Genomic DNA, 15,394 nt, shown 5'->3' on the forward strand with positions numbered 1-15,394 from the left:
GTTGGCTCTTTTAATCTTTCTTTGCTCATGAGAGAAATTAATCTTTTTAACAAAATGTAATCATTTTTCTTATAATTGTGATGTACTACTGTAGGCTACCATAAGTTGACAGTCACTGGACTGACCTCCATGGCAGTGTAGAAATACAGGTCTGTGCTTGTTGTGTCAACAGTACATCAAGCTTGCTTGGTAGTTTTAACTGATAGGTGAAACACCTAAGATCCCCAAACCAGTATCTCTACCCCCTACCCTCTCTTTCAGTTTGTGTTCAAAATATAACAGTAGTTATGAGGGCAGACTTGTTCTTCATAAAAGCACAGGACTCATTTCTAAAGTCATGACATGTTTTCCTTGGCGTGCCCTTTAAAATGTAGCTCTGGCACCATGCTCAAGGGCAATTTTGTGTTTACAAAAAGAAAGTTAAAATAGTCTGTTTTTAAAATAACTTAAAAATACACTTCTCAAAATTGGCTTGTCTTCTCTCTACGAAGCCAGAGTAACATAGATTTATACATTCTTCTACGTGAATACACTATTTGTTTTTTGTTTTTTTGTTTGTTTGTTTGTTTTTTACATAAATCAACAATTTAATTGGAAAAGCATTTGACCGGGAAACAGGTAGGTCAGCGGGCCGGGGAGGGCCGCTGAGTCAAGCCCATAACGCGATGAGAGCGGCATGCAAAGCCATTGGTCAGCGCTCAGCAGCGATGACAGAAAAGGGGCCGGCCACAACCCTGAAGTCTGCATAGAAAAAGTCGAGACTGACAGATTGCCCAGAGCGGATGACAGCTTCTGTGCAGTCGGACGAGGAAGGAGTCAAGAAGCCCCCACCCTTTGAGCTGCAGTTTTACAAAGCTCTGGAAATTCTTAGCGTGGCGTAATTACGCACTTGCAATAGCTGACGGGTTCGTCCTAGCTAGATTTAGGGTAGCGCTTGCCTTGAGTTCGACTACCCCGAACTTACGGTCAAAAAGCAAGAATAACGTAAGTTGAAGTGTTTTAGTATGGCCATTAAAAGTTGGAGACAAAGAAGTGTAGGAGGGTCGGTTGGATAGAGAATGGCATAATTTCTTGACATTCAAAGCGACCACACAAGCCGCAGTGCCGACCTGGTAATGTTGTAGTGTCAACATCAAAGAAGTCACTGCTGCGTTCAAGAGACTTTGCAAAGTTAACCCGACAGCGGTGTGCCGATGAACGCTGCCCAACGCTATTAACTTTTGGTGAGTTTGAAAATGAAATGTTGCTGGGTGTACTTCGCTATTTTATCCCTTGTCTATATTTGCGGGAAAAGTGCCTTCGATAAAGTTTTCAAGTCTGCGCAGTGGTGTCCAGGAAATGACACCGTTGTATGGAACTGCTTTGCGTTTTCGTTTCATTTAGCCTACAAATTAGGCTACATCTACTTGCTTACTTGATGAGGAGTTGGGGTTATTTGTTTACTGAAAGGCAAATATGTATATACGAGGACCCACGGGTGCATTATACTGATATGCTCTTTAGGAAATGTAGAACCAGAAACTTCGCTATATTTCCAAATTTCCTAAGGGTTAAGAATTCTTTTTTTTTTTTGTGGGTTGTGCTATTACTGCGCATTTGAACGTAAACGGAAGTCAATGTGTAGGCCTACAGATGTTCTACAGTTGCAAGACAAGCATCGTTGTCTTTCCCTGTATGTGCGATTTTCTTCTCAGCGACCTTTTCTCTTTCAGCCTTGCCTTAGTCTAATGAACGAATAAAGCAACACATTCCCAGTACAGTTAATTTTGCTGATCTTGGGCAGTCTATACGATGGCAATAATAATAATAATAATAATAATAATAATAATAATAATAATAATAATAATAAATTTGATTCTGAAGCCTAGGCTGCTTTTTGTCTATGCAATGTTGAAAAAAAAAGAAGCTGACTGCATATAATTTGTTATTGTAACTAAGTCAAGTAGCGAACACCCTCTTGTGTATGGAAGGCTGGCTTCATGGGAGTGTTCCCATGGAAATAGGCACACTTCCTGTCTCGGGTCAGGAATTAAGTGGAGTCTAACTATTCAGAAGTGCTTACTCTATTTTCTGTTTAATTATTTTAGTCAGTCCTAGTGGGATAGAGCTCCATTAACACCCTAATCAGGAGTGAATGCATAAATTTGGGGTATTTTGCTGGGGTACCTGAAGAAACTTTCTACTGAGGCAAAAGTAGAAAATAGCCCGTTACTTTCAGCAATTTTAACAGGGACATTGGACTCCAAAATGAAACATTTTGGCTTAATTACCAGTTATCTTTGTCCTCAAATGCTATAATGAGAAGGACAAACATGCAACAGTGTCTCTGACCTCTAAGCGTTAGCTATTTCTGTTAATAAGTGTACTAGTGATACAGATGACTTGTTACATTACTGTGCATTTCGTGCTTGGAATCTGGCCTCTGTGTTTAAGCAGAGACCAAGACCACAAGAGTGTGACCTCTCACAAAGTCATAATGCCCTACCTCATCTGATCTTTTCTTCTCATCTGTCGCCTGTAGATTCTTGGAAAAAAAAGACCGAGGAGGAGACAACAAAGTGTGTGAGTGTGTGAGTGTGTGAGTGTGTGAGTGTGTGAGTGTGTGAGTGTGTGTGTGTGTGTGTGTGTGTGTGTGTGTGTGTGTGTGTATGTGTGTGAGCGTTGCCATTAGTGCTGTTATACATTCACTTACCTAGTGGTTAGTTAGCACTTCGCCAAAGCTAGAGATTAAACTTTGTTCGCTGTCACAAAACAGCTATCCCATAATAAGTAAAACTAGAATGAGCATAGATGTCAATACATTACAGATGCTAATAATATGGACCTTTTCTTAATACCTTTTGTGCCTGCAAACATTTGGACCCACTGGACATCTGTTGTCATAATAAATGTGGCTTCAGCCCAAAAGTGCAATTTAAGGAAGAATGCTTTGATGAGTGGGCCCTTGATCTGGGTGAGACACAGAGTGGCACACTAACTGTAATGGTACTGGGAGGAAGCACTGGGAGACCATAGGTGCCCATCCATCAGGGCTGGCAAACTCGGAAGTATTTATGACCCTTCGCTTTCACATCATGGTCCTTTTGATATGTCCATCTGTTTCACATTGGTAAGATCAGAAGAACAGAAATGGAAAATGCACAAACGGAGCCTGAACTCGAGCTCCAGGCCAGAGGGTGTCGAACTACTCCGCAGCAAGAGCTAGTTCTCTGTAACCTTGTTGTGACTTTGCTGCCCTCGAGGCATACGATGTGTAGATGGCTCTCAGTATTCACCCACTGCGTCACACTTCCCGCTGCCTGCTTTCCCAAGCACATTGTGGTGTGAAGGCCACTGTACGATGGTAAAGTGATGACCCTGTCTAAAGGTCAAGAGTACTGATCAGGTCAATCATTGCTGGACACAGGGCCAGCAAAAAGAAGGGCAGAAGAAGAGTATGGTGAGATGGCACCGGAAGAGTAGCGGGTGGAAAGAGAGGCAAACGCCTTTAGTGAGATCCCTGCTAGATTCCTCTTTGGTTGCACTTATTAATATGGGATCTAACAGCTGACGCCACTTACATTAGTGTCAGTTAACTATGAGACTTGAATGGGGCCCAACAGAGAAAGAGGGCACTGGAGGGAGCAGTGGGTGTCTAAACTCAGATACTCTCTCTCTCTCTCTCTCTCTCTCTCTCTCTCTCTCTCTCTCTCTCTCTCTCTCCTTTTACCCCTCCCCCTCTGCCTTACTGTGTGCTATATGGTTGCCAAGTGCTAAGAATCCATGGAATGTGGGATTGCAGTGTCCTGATAAAGTTTGCTTTGTTTCCGCCATGACCTGAACACTGGGGGAGATCTAGGACCCTGGGAGTTCCACTGAAGCACAGCACCCAAATGTGTATGTGTGCATGCACTGTAACACACACACATCGTCCCTGCCACACACCACAACTAGCAAGCCACAATTAATGTGTGTCCCATTGATTTGACTCCATACACAGGAGATTGTTTACTGAACTCCACACAGCAACTCTACTGTATATAATACACTAGAAAAAAGAAATGAAATGGAAGTGTAGAAACATGCTGTCCTTCACTGCAGTCATATAGACTTGAAACGAACTTGTTTGTTGGCACACTGCATTGCCAAAGATTGCTGGATTATGCCTATATTTTTCCACGGCCTAACATTTTTGTTTCAGTCTCCCAATTATCAATGACCAGAATTTGTAGGTAGCGGTGGAGGCTTCAGCCTGTTGAGAGAGCCACAGTGTGACCAGCTTATATCTGACTGTTCCCTCCTCTACAGGACTTTGAGAGTATTCCATAATGATGGATCTCTGGCAAAGAATACACTAGGAGAACATGAGCCACAAGCACACACTGGCCACATATCTCACATTACCGTGCTAAAACACACATAAAGCTCCACTGCAGGGAAAGAGAGAGAGAGAGAGAGAGAGAGAGAGAGAGAGAGAGAGAGAGAGAGAGAGAGAGAGAGAGAGAGAGAGAGAGAGAAGACAAAATGAAGGCAGGAGATGGCATGAGTATGGGGCTGAGCTGTCCTCCCTCTTGACCTTATGGGAGTCTCATTAGCATCGGCGGACTGAGTCCAGTGTGCTTGGTGTAGGGAGGACGTAAAAAAAACACAAGCTCAGCTCTCAAGAGCACAAGGGCTATAACAGGCCCGTTTAGAGGGTAAACAAGGAGATAGCCACTTTGTAATTGTGATGCAGAATGGGAGTGGGCACAAAACAGGTTCTGTGCGTGCGTGCGTGCGTGCGTGCGTGCGTGCGTGCGTGCGTGCGAAGGAAAGGCCTCTGGTCTGCAGAGACACAGTGCGTGTGATGCTTCATCAGTTACCCTCTGTGGGAGTGTCATGGCAAAACAAACGGCTTCCACTGACTCTCCTCTTGTGTTTTTAATGTAAATATGGCATTTCTGCGTCCCATGGCAACCAGCCCTCATGGCATCAGACGGAAAAACAGCATCACGTATGCCGGTGCGGTAAACTCAGCGAGAAACTCGACTTTCTGACACCACCTAACTCGCTCACAAGCTACACACACCAGCTGCCCTTGCTGCTTCGCACTTGCTTACACTTGTAATAAACGTCGTTGGGCTGTCAGGTAAGCACACACCTTCCCCTGTGTTTAGAGTTGCGGTACATATCCGGCTGGCCCTAAGGAGCGCGGGGAGCCATGTGCCGGGGCCGGGTGGAGATGATGGCAGGAGATGCCAGGAGCTGCTGGCAGTACGGGCTACTGTAAACATCCTTGACTGGAAGCTGGTTCCTAAGATGGAGCTTTCAGTCGGATGTTTGCAGCAGCCAACTGCCATTACCCCTGCTCAGAAACCGCAATGAAGAGCGAAGGAGAATGTCACGCAGGACACAAAACAGTCCTCTGGTCCATCTTATGTAAGGATAGATCAGCAGCTTTCTTGACTTGGAGGTGTAATAAAAGTATTACATCTACTCTGTGTTTGCAGTATAAATAATGCGAAGCCGTGATCTCCTCTCCCAGCAGACTGCTGGTGCAGAGCCCAGGAGCAGTGTGGGTAAGCTGGTAGCTACTTGATAACAGGCAGGTATTTCTTTGGGGCCTCTGTAAAACACAGAGTGTAGAGAGACCGAGAGAACGGCACACTGCAGAGGGCCCTGGGCAAGTCCTGAGTGCTGACTCAGGAGCCTGAAATTCCACCTCGGGGGAGGGACTGGGGGCTTGGCCATTTGTGCCAAATTAACACCTCCAATCATGTACAACACATTCCAGCCTGGCTCCTGTGGAGAGCCAAGGGCCAGATTACTGCTGCTGCCTCTGTGCCGCCTCTCCCTTCGCACCCTTTCAAAAGCCAGTAAACCAGAGGCCAGTACCACGGCCTCCCCACCGTCCCGCCTCCAGGATGTGGCCTCCCACAGGGGAGGCTGAAACTCACAGAAACATGACCCACCACTACGCAGTGCGAAAACTGCCAACCTTGTTCACAGAAAACATGGTTACAAAGAATAATATTTAAACTCCAGTTCACACTCTTTTGTGATTTTAATGCAGCTAGTTTCACTGTTTAGTTTTACATGTAATAAATACATTTTGTAAAAATAAATTAAACTTGAAAATTAGTTACAGATAAACATGGAAAACAGGCAGATAAACAAGATAAATATATTTTTTGCATTTTATGCATGTTAAGTATTTTACTTGATCAATTAATTTTTGAAAGATACATACTGACATATGGATGTTTATTGGTTGTAGGGTATATGAACCATTCAAGTTCCTCTTTTTCTTAATAGTATAATTCATTTAGTGATTCACACCTAGCATGTCTACATATTACATTCTCCATACTCATTCTTTACATTTCCAATTCAATGATTTTGGATTTATTCGTTATAGGTAAATTAGCCCCTTTTAGAATATTGGTAAAAGTTTCATCTATGTGATTAATATTTCATTGAGGAGCACCTAGTTTCAGCACTCTGGACAGCTCTCTCAGGGTATGACACTAGATGCCCAGTCTCAAGGGTGAAAACGAGTCCTCAGGGATGTTAGCTAATAGTTATCACTTCTTTACTCACTCACTCTCTCTCTCTCTCTCTCTCTCTCTCTCTCTTTCTGGGGACAGGATCCTTTTACTGCTTTCCTAGTTTCTTTTCATGTGTTCATGCACTTCAGCTACAAAGTCTTAACTGGCAGGAAAAAGGAAACTGCGATAAGGAGGAAAGGTATCAGCAGGAGAACTGTTGGAATATTTGTACAGTAAAACAAACACAGTAAAAGCAGACTAATGATAAGCATATCTGCATTCTTAAATGCCATAATTGAATGTAATGTGGTGCATGTTTACTATGGAAATTCTGGCCTAAGGGCAAGAAGCTGAGGGGCACATTTTAAGGTAACTTGTCATTAGCAAATCCTGGACATGTGAAGTGAATTTTCAGGTTGAACATGATGAAGTTGCTTGTTTGATTAATGCACTGTTGTAATGCACAGTAATGTACTATTGTCACACTTGCCATAGCTGTACCTTAGTCCTCCCTCTTCAGCCCTTTGCCTCAGTCAGTGCTTCTTTCTTAACTCTAATAAATTGGACTAGACTGTATTTTTTCAGCTTCAGGACAAATTTGATCCGCTTCATTTACCTTTAACCACTACAGTGCCTCTCTCTTTATGATCTCGGTCCCCTCTCACTGCCCACAGGCTAACTCCATGTCTCATTACTTTCCCCCATAACAGTCACTGCAGACAGAGACGGAGAGAGGGAGAGACTGCTCTTGTCCAATGAGAGGAAACAGACCTAAAGAATGTGAAAAGTTCCCATTCAGTTCGGTTCACAGGGTCTGGGAGTGGCTACATCCTCCAGGGAGGTTGGGGGGGGAGGATCCGGGGTAGAGAGCCATGCAGGCCAGTCAGATGACACAGATCTGTGTGAGCACCCAAAGCTTCTTCCCTCGCCCATCCCCTTTAGGTCTCTGAGCAGCTCCAGCACCTTTCTCCAGCACAGGCCTCTCTCAGCGCCCCAGGAGCAGACCTCAGCAGTGGGCAGCAAGCTCAGGAATGTGCCACTATTAATAGAAGGATGCCGATTAGCTGAAGGACTAATGTCCAGTGTGAGCAGATTCCTGAAGGGCGCGGAAGTGACGCACTTTCATCCACTTCCACTTCCACTTCCTGCTTCATTTACTTTTGAGTTTCAAAAGACATAATCCAAGTTTCTGAGCTGCCTTAATGCCCCATTGAGATGTTTTAAGGAGAAAGATAAGGTTTGGCACTGATTTTAGAGCTCAGTATTTGTTGATGCTAGTGATGTCAGGGACCACACTTCCCCAACCTACACCTCATGTACTCTGAATAAACAATTTCTGCTTCTTTTTAAGGGACTGTTGTGGAGACTGTGAGTCTCCCTCGTGAAGAAGGCGGAGCCTTAGGGAGTGTAAACATCCTACACTCTCAGCTGGAGCCAAGTCAGACGCTGGGAGTGGGTTGTTTGCGCTCTCTGCCTCCCAGACGCCGCAGCCTCACCGTGGAGGCTTTAGCGAAGCATGCAGCAAAGTGGCTACTACTAGTAGCCCTCCGCATGATGCAGAAGGAGGCATCTGTTCCTAGAGTGTGCAGACCTGTGGTTCGGGGAGGGCGTGGGTCTGAGTATGGTTGGTTTGTAGGCCAGAGGAAGTGGAGCTCCATTGTGAGGAGCAGCACGGGGGTCTGGAGGTCTCAAGCAGGACTACAGGGCCTCTTTGAAGGTCTCTGACCCTGCAGGGCGGGATAGCTCCAAATGCCTCCAAGCACTCCCGCCCAGACTAAGCCGTTGTCACGGTGATTGAGTGGCCCAAGAGGAAATGGCTATTTATACTCTCCAGAGCACAGAGAGAGGCACCCTTCCGATGGGCAGCCTGCCGATCTTTTCCTTCAGTGAGATTTTCCTTCACTGGGATTAGGCCTTCCAAACGTATTCCACTGTTCACATTCTTTTACACAGAGATACTTCAGCTCCCATCTTACAATGGTATTTTTGGTATGGTTTTGGGATACCAGGCACTAGTTTCTGAAGCATACACAGACCCAGTGGCATAGGTTTCATTTCAACTTTGTGGTGGGTGACGGGACACTGCTCATAACCCCCAACCTAACACATGATATGAGTACTGTGAGCAGGAATTGTTGGGGGGACATCCTCCCCACTCCGCAAACTACGTCTATGCATAGAACCCATACTTGGACACAGTGGCCCCATACATAGACACACCGACAGTCAAACAACCTTTGACCTTTGAACGACATGCGATTGTACTGGGCTCACTTGCCCTGTCTACACTGGCTTATTGTGTGATCTTTGCTCTGCTGCCTATTGGCTTCCTCTCCCCTGTCTGTGACAGTCAGGATGCATGTCTGGCTATTTTCTAGTTCCCACCCTCTCCCACTGCAATTATCTCGGTCCACTTTTACTCAGTGACGTCTTTACTCCAGCTGCTCCCTCATTATCCACTAGGGGGCAGACTGTCTAATGAAGGCTGTATTTGAGAAACTATTTATAGCACATTCTTTGCAAAGTGCTTACTAATTATGTCCATTTATGCGTGTGGGTAGTACATAAGAACAGAACATAATATTATATATATATATATATATATATATATATATATATATATATATATATATAAAAAACAAAAAACAAGTGGATTGATCAAGGTGCAGACAACAATTTGTTGCATAGCATTTTGTTTCATTTATATTTGTTTGCCAAACAACAACTTATTCCAAAAAAACCTAGATTTTTGGTTTAATTTAATCTGAAGTAAATCTGACCATTTTTCATTATCTGTATAGAAAACTTTTTCTTGAGCTCAAAAGAGGGCAGCAGAGCTCTGTTGAACGATAGAGCACCGACAAAACAGGCCACAAAGGCAAAACAGTCTGTCATAAATGACTAATCTCTGAACCTTGATGGAAGCAGTAATCTAGGTGAAACCAGTCAAAGGCGAGGTTGACGATGCAGCTGTGCTCGACTGATGTGTGCTTTTTTCTGACAGCAACGGCTGCCCTGGGTGTTGGTGAATATCATGTAGGGGACCTGGAAAGATGGAGTCAGGTTTACTCTGCAAGTTAGTGAGACAGAAGAGAGCAAAGCATGATGACATTACAGCAAGAGGAGCACTACAGTGAAATCGTTCATGTAAGACAAACTATGGGGAATTTTGAATGTGAAAACCCCATTTTAATACAGTAGAATTCTTCAAATGTTTATTACAAACTTCATTGGGTTTATCGTAGGTTTTTATACACATTCAACGAGATTCCAAATGTAATCTTTATTGTTGTTCCCTAAGAAATGCTTTATTTGGATATAGTCTTGACATGTCAAGTAAGGCATCCTAAAATTGTTTGAGTAGACCCAGCAAGCATGTGAACCTTGTCTTTGCTTTGAGATGCTCTTATAAGGATAAGGAAATATGTTTGGGATGTCTCCAGTGGGGTTGAACCCCTGACATTATGTTGGGAGATTCCCTAGATGTATGTACCACACATATGCATTACAGTATTTATTGTACAGTGCCCAGCATACCGTCATTTGCATATAATATTGTTTATATAGTATTCCAGGGACAATTTAGATTTTTTACATTATTAATAACAATGACCACAAATGAGGAGAAACACACCATTATATGAAGGTTGTATACCATGAGTAACACAGTGTTATTTATGTTTTTGTGCTAAATAAATAAAAGCAAACACTTCTGGAACCAACTTGTCATATCTTGTGTGGGAACTGTACTGCTTGCATGACAACTGTTCTGTAACTGCTCCTGTCATTGGTCAATAATGGTGTATTTATACTAGATGGTTTTAAAAAAAAAAGCCCCAGCGGAAACTTCTGTTACTGTTGTGATGAGCTGAGTTTCGGGGAATATCCGTACTCTCGATAACAAGGGGAACCGAAACCAGTGTGGTGATGTGAGCGGCGTTGCAGTGTTGGCTGGCTTTGAGTAGCTACTGCAGGCAAGGACAGCATTAAGACGCACCCAAGGATGGAGTGCGGCCTGTCTGACCGAGGAGCACGCCGTGGTGGTGCACCAGCCGCATTCAGGGTGCAGGCCTGGGCTTCGAGTCTGCCGCCCTAATTCACCCCCATCTACTCCTTCACTGAGCCTGTAAATAGGCACAGCATGTGTCCACAGGAGCAGCACTAAAGGCACTCAGAGGAAACACCCATTCACATTTTGGAAACCAATGAAATTGTGGTACTAAATGTTAATGCGCAAATGTCTTAGTAAATAAGGCATTAGCCTTGAAATACAATATTAGCATTTGAGCCTATTTTCCAAACTGCCTAGAAATGTGTCTCTCACACACTCTCTCACACATACACACACACACACACACCCTTCTTTGTGATTGCTTCTGCAGTGGAGCAGCTGTGTAATGGCTGGCCTGTGCAGTTACAGCTCTGATGGAGGCAGAAATGCTCTTTGACTGGAGACAGCCAAAGAGAGGGCAGCTCGGTGTTGTGTATTTGAGAGGGGAACTGGAGGCCTGGGCACTTCTCTATAACCTCACGAAGCCATTTATAAACTTCCCTTTCAGTTTGAGTTAACAGAAAAGACATGCTTGCCACTGCAGAATTAGTGATATAAAGAATATTTACAGAGGGGTTTTCTATTGTCCTGTCAATAATATCATTTAGCTGACACTTTTAACTGAAGCAACTTACAATTATGAGTGAATACAATTTGAGCAATTGAGGGTTAAGGGCCTTGCTCATGGGCCCACTAGTAGGGCTTGAACTGACAACCTGCTGAGTACTAGTCGAGTAACACTGAGCCACCACTGCATAGTTTATATGTATACGGAACATACTGTTTTAGACATTTTATATTTAATTAACCATCGGTTTCTTAAAGTAGTTATCAAACTAGTGGTCCTACACATGAATGCACTAGAATTGTGCTCACCTCGTTCCCTTGGCCTGAGTTAGTGGCCTGCTCCAAACTCCACCACTGAAAAATACGTATCAGACAGCAAGAGGCATATGGAGCACCGAGGGCCCAATGCATATAAAAACGTCCATCTTCCCTAAACACCCTCCTCTCTCTCTCTCTCTCTCTCTCTTGCTCTGCCCTGTGACTGGCATGCCTTAACAGTCTTCTGAAGGGCAGTCGAGCGTTTGAAAGGCTGAGCGTGTCGCAGAGCGAGAGGGATGAAAGAAAGTAGGAAGAAATGGAGATCACTTCCCTCTCCTCTAGGAGGGTGGAAGTGATTGTCAGCGGGGTTTTGCTTGACTGGCAGACCCTGGGGGCCACCCTAGGGACTCCCTGCAGCCACACAAGCCCCCTGCTAGCCTGCGCGGCCCCAGCAGAACAGAGCATGGTGGCGGGTGATGCCCTTGAGCTGTGGAAAGGCACTGCTCAGGTCAGCCTTCACACTCTCCACATTTTATTTTGTCAGAGTGATGAACAGAGAACCATAGAGTATGAGCCAGGGCACAGCACTAGAAAAAGTGTTCATGCATGTGTTCATGCAACAAATTGTTATTTGTTATGGGCTTTTTTCCCCATTGCCGTCAGCCTCATGCTATCAACACTACGGCAGTCTGCTCAGGTTTTTAACTCAGTAACCGGCGTCACAGTGTCGATTTTATATTGCTTGTTGTTTTGATAGCATTGTGTCTGCTTCCCTGCCACTCGTGCTGTAATAGACAGTTATATCTGTGTGTAGCACCGTACACGCTGTTAACTGAGTGGCGTGCTGTGGTACGAAGCTCTGAAGCAGCTAATTGAAAGGGACTACGGAACAGTGGGAGGTACAAACACCCACATGTGAGCACACACACGGTTGCTGGGTGAGTCACAGGGGGTCAGGAGTATCTGAGACCATACACAAGGCTGCCACCTGGTTCCGCTCCTCGCCGTCAGCATGGCCGGCTGATGCTGCTCCCACTGTACGTTGCTGTTGAACACACTCCAGCACACCCAGCACACAGCTGGAGCACCAAGGCTTCCAGGGCTTCTTTCACTATGCTTCCTGCACAGAAAAAAATACATGCTCTCCTCAAATCTGTAAAAACATGTTTCGCACATCAGAGAGGTCAAATTCATGTACAATGCTGCGTTTATAAGCTGAGAATATGCACCCGCATGGTGACGTGTGTCTGTCTGTGTGTGTGTGTGTGTGTGTGTGAGCCGATCAGGGTGGTCCTCAGGCGTGCCCTGGGAGAGCTGAGACAGGTAGGTAGGTGTGTGTGTGTGTGTGTGTGTGTGAGACAGCAGTCTCCAGCTGCCTGACAGGTGAACCAATGCACACAGACACGGTGGGAGGATGACAGGTGACAGAAAACAACCAATCACATGCTGACAGGTTGACGGGCAGCGATAATGCTTGCACTGATACCAGCACGCTTTCTCTCGCCGGATACGGCTACCTGGTGGGAGCATATGGACACTGAGACCCAACAGTTTCTATCAGCACGGAAGCCATTTCTCATTGTGGTAATCCTCACAGCTCTGAGAGAGATTAGAATGCAGAAAAGTGTGACTTGTGTTGAAAACACACCACAGCATGCTTCAGCCGCCCTGCTGAGCACTAGGATGGAGATGACAGGGGGGCTTGTTTGTTGTTATTGTTGTTGTCGTCATCTACCTTTGTTTAATTCGAACACCAGATTTGTTAGGCAGTTTTGTTCCTGTACAAAGTTTTGCTGCCTGAGAACTAGTTCTCAAGCTTGCAGGAATACCTAGTTCTGAGTGTGTGTGTGTGTGTGTCATGTGAGATATCAGCACAGCTAGTGTGACCCTCCCTGTGACTGTTCTGTAGAGTTAACCTCACAGTGAACTTGCTGTCCTATTTTTAAGCATTCATAGTGTTAAATCATTAATGAATATAGTGAAGAATAAATAAGATCTTAAACTTTCAGAACTTCATTTACAACACTACGTAAAAACGATCGTCACACAACTATTCATTTCTTGTAAGAGCTGTTTTATTATAGCAGGTCACAATAAAAAAAAAAATCTCTCATCTTATTCTATATCAAACATTAGAAAACACATTTGTAGTGCCTGACATAAATAGAGAGACCACAGCTACCACACAACACACACACAACATACAAGAAACAGAAACGGTAAGATGTGTGTTGCGTTGAGATGGGCTTGTGCCCATTTATGCATGAGTCCTCTGAAAGCACACACGCACACACACTGCCGTGGGAGCGCAGGAAACAGATGGCTACGGTCTCTCCACTACCTGTGCGAGAGGACGCAGTATGCCCTATACCTGTACTTGTACCAATCATCAGCCAGGCATGCATTCAGACACCCTCCCATCCACAAGCATGCCTTACGAAACAACTTGCTGTGCATCCACTCGGGGACAAAACACACACACAAACACACACAGGATTATCACATGGTTGTTTGGCTGAGTTATGGTTCTATGAGAAAACTCCCCTACCCAAATGTCACATGTCTAAGGAGTGCACTTTCTGGGAGGCTGGTGACCTCATATTCTCCTGATTGTCCTTTTCTAACAGCGCTGAGTTGGGCTGAGCAGCACGAGGCAATTTACTCACCGAGGCACTTGATACTGCAAAACTCTGCACAAACTGATTGAAGAGGTGCCATGCACACACACACACACACACACACACACACACACACACACATTTACATACAAACTTGGTAGTGCTAACTTCTGCAATACTTCTGTTCACACTATTCTTTAAAGTGATATGTTTCTACAAGGAACTGTGGAAGAGGAATGTGACAGATCTACTGGAGAGTCAGGCACAAGAGGTTCAGGGCAAACCTACCTGTGCCTGAACTACTCTCACAATGTCTCACAGAGGAAGACTGGATAGCTCAAATGTGCAACACACAGCCACACGCACACACACACAAGCACGCACACAAAATCATGTTAAGTAACAACCTTTTACATCTATGTATGTGCTAAAGATCCCCAAAGTGTATATTACGGTTAGGTAAGACTAGCAAAACAAGAAAAACGCAATCTATTACTTTGAACCTGACAGTAAATAAAATGAAAGTTGGTGATGCCTTACTCAAAGCCAAGAGAGCCCTAACTTTCTCCCATAGCTCTGGACTGAATACCAAGGCAGGGAATAATATTGCTTTGGGTCAAGCACATTTCTATTGCCCCAAATTGAGCCAAGTGTCAATCCTAAGATCAGGCTCATTCCATGGACCTCCCACTTACAGAGGAAGAATTTCAGTGTACTCCTGTTGGTCCACCCTCCCGTGGCCCTTCAGCACTTCTGGACCCCATCGCCTTCTCTCCCTTGGGGCTACTCGGCCTCCCCTGCACGGGAGGCGTGGTTTGGCTGACGCTCCTGTCGGCCGCCGCCGCTGCTTCCATCCTGCTCCCTTTCACCCCGACCCCGGGCAGGCGCCTCCTCTTGGGGGGCCCCCAGATGAAGTTCTCGGGGGGCTGGTAAAGGCGCTGGGCGAAGCGCAGCAGGCCACGCCTCTGGCTGCGCGCCCGCACCGTGTAGACAAAGTACTCCAGGGCACTGTGACGCATGTTGGGCAGCGTGCCCTCCAGCAGAGCCTCCTGCAGCAGTAGGCGGACCAGCGGCAGCTTGAAGGCCTCGAAGCCCAGCTCGCCCAGGCTCTTCAGGATACGCGTGATCCGGAGGTAGTTGTGCTGTGACCTGTGCAGACAAGGAAGAGCCATTTCTCAGACCTGGAACGCTCGGGCAGGAGAGACCAGAAGAACGCAGGCTGGGTCGATGGCACAGGGACTCTGGTTACACCTACAGTGCTAAATTCACTCTTGCCATGGTCATCTGTGTACTGCTTGGCACAGTGTGGGCATTGATCCAACCTGACTTGCAAGGGTCAAGGGGCTCTGGGGAGACTTTAGTTGATAATCTCTTCTGCCGGATTATGATGTGAG

General features: G+C 45.4%; 1 protein-coding gene and 2 long non-coding RNA genes across 4 annotated transcripts in view; 1 reads left to right on the plus strand and 2 right to left on the minus strand.

Moving 5' to 3' along the window:
• Positions 1-767: 767 nt before the first annotated feature.
• Positions 768-10,339, plus strand: LOC113585455. The gene is made up of 2 exons (XR_003411511.2): positions 768-1,223; positions 9,511-10,339. It is a non-coding gene; the product is annotated as an uncharacterized LOC113585455 (long non-coding RNA).
• On the minus strand, positions 9,152-11,807 carry LOC113585456. The gene is made up of 3 exons (XR_003411512.2): positions 11,434-11,807; positions 10,504-10,630; positions 9,152-9,551 (listed from the first exon to the last, which is right to left on the minus strand). It is a non-coding gene; the product is annotated as an uncharacterized LOC113585456 (long non-coding RNA).
• A 1,640-nt stretch (positions 11,808-13,447) lies between these two features.
• ogfrl1 (opioid growth factor receptor-like 1) overlaps positions 13,448-15,394 on the minus strand; it is an 8,864-nt gene continuing 6,917 nt past the window's right edge. For both annotated transcript variants that reach the window (XM_027022979.2, XM_035531876.1), the window contains one exon: positions 13,448-15,149. In XM_027022979.2, the coding sequence (XP_026878780.2) occupies positions 14,708-15,149 (442 nt within the window). In that variant the 3' untranslated portion in view covers positions 13,448-14,707. The remainder of the gene's footprint in view (positions 15,150-15,394) is intronic.

This window comes from Electrophorus electricus, chromosome 11 (assembly GCF_013358815.1).
Source record: "Electrophorus electricus isolate fEleEle1 chromosome 11, fEleEle1.pri, whole genome shotgun sequence".
In the NCBI taxonomy this organism is placed as follows: domain Eukaryota; kingdom Metazoa; phylum Chordata; class Actinopteri; order Gymnotiformes; family Gymnotidae; genus Electrophorus; species Electrophorus electricus.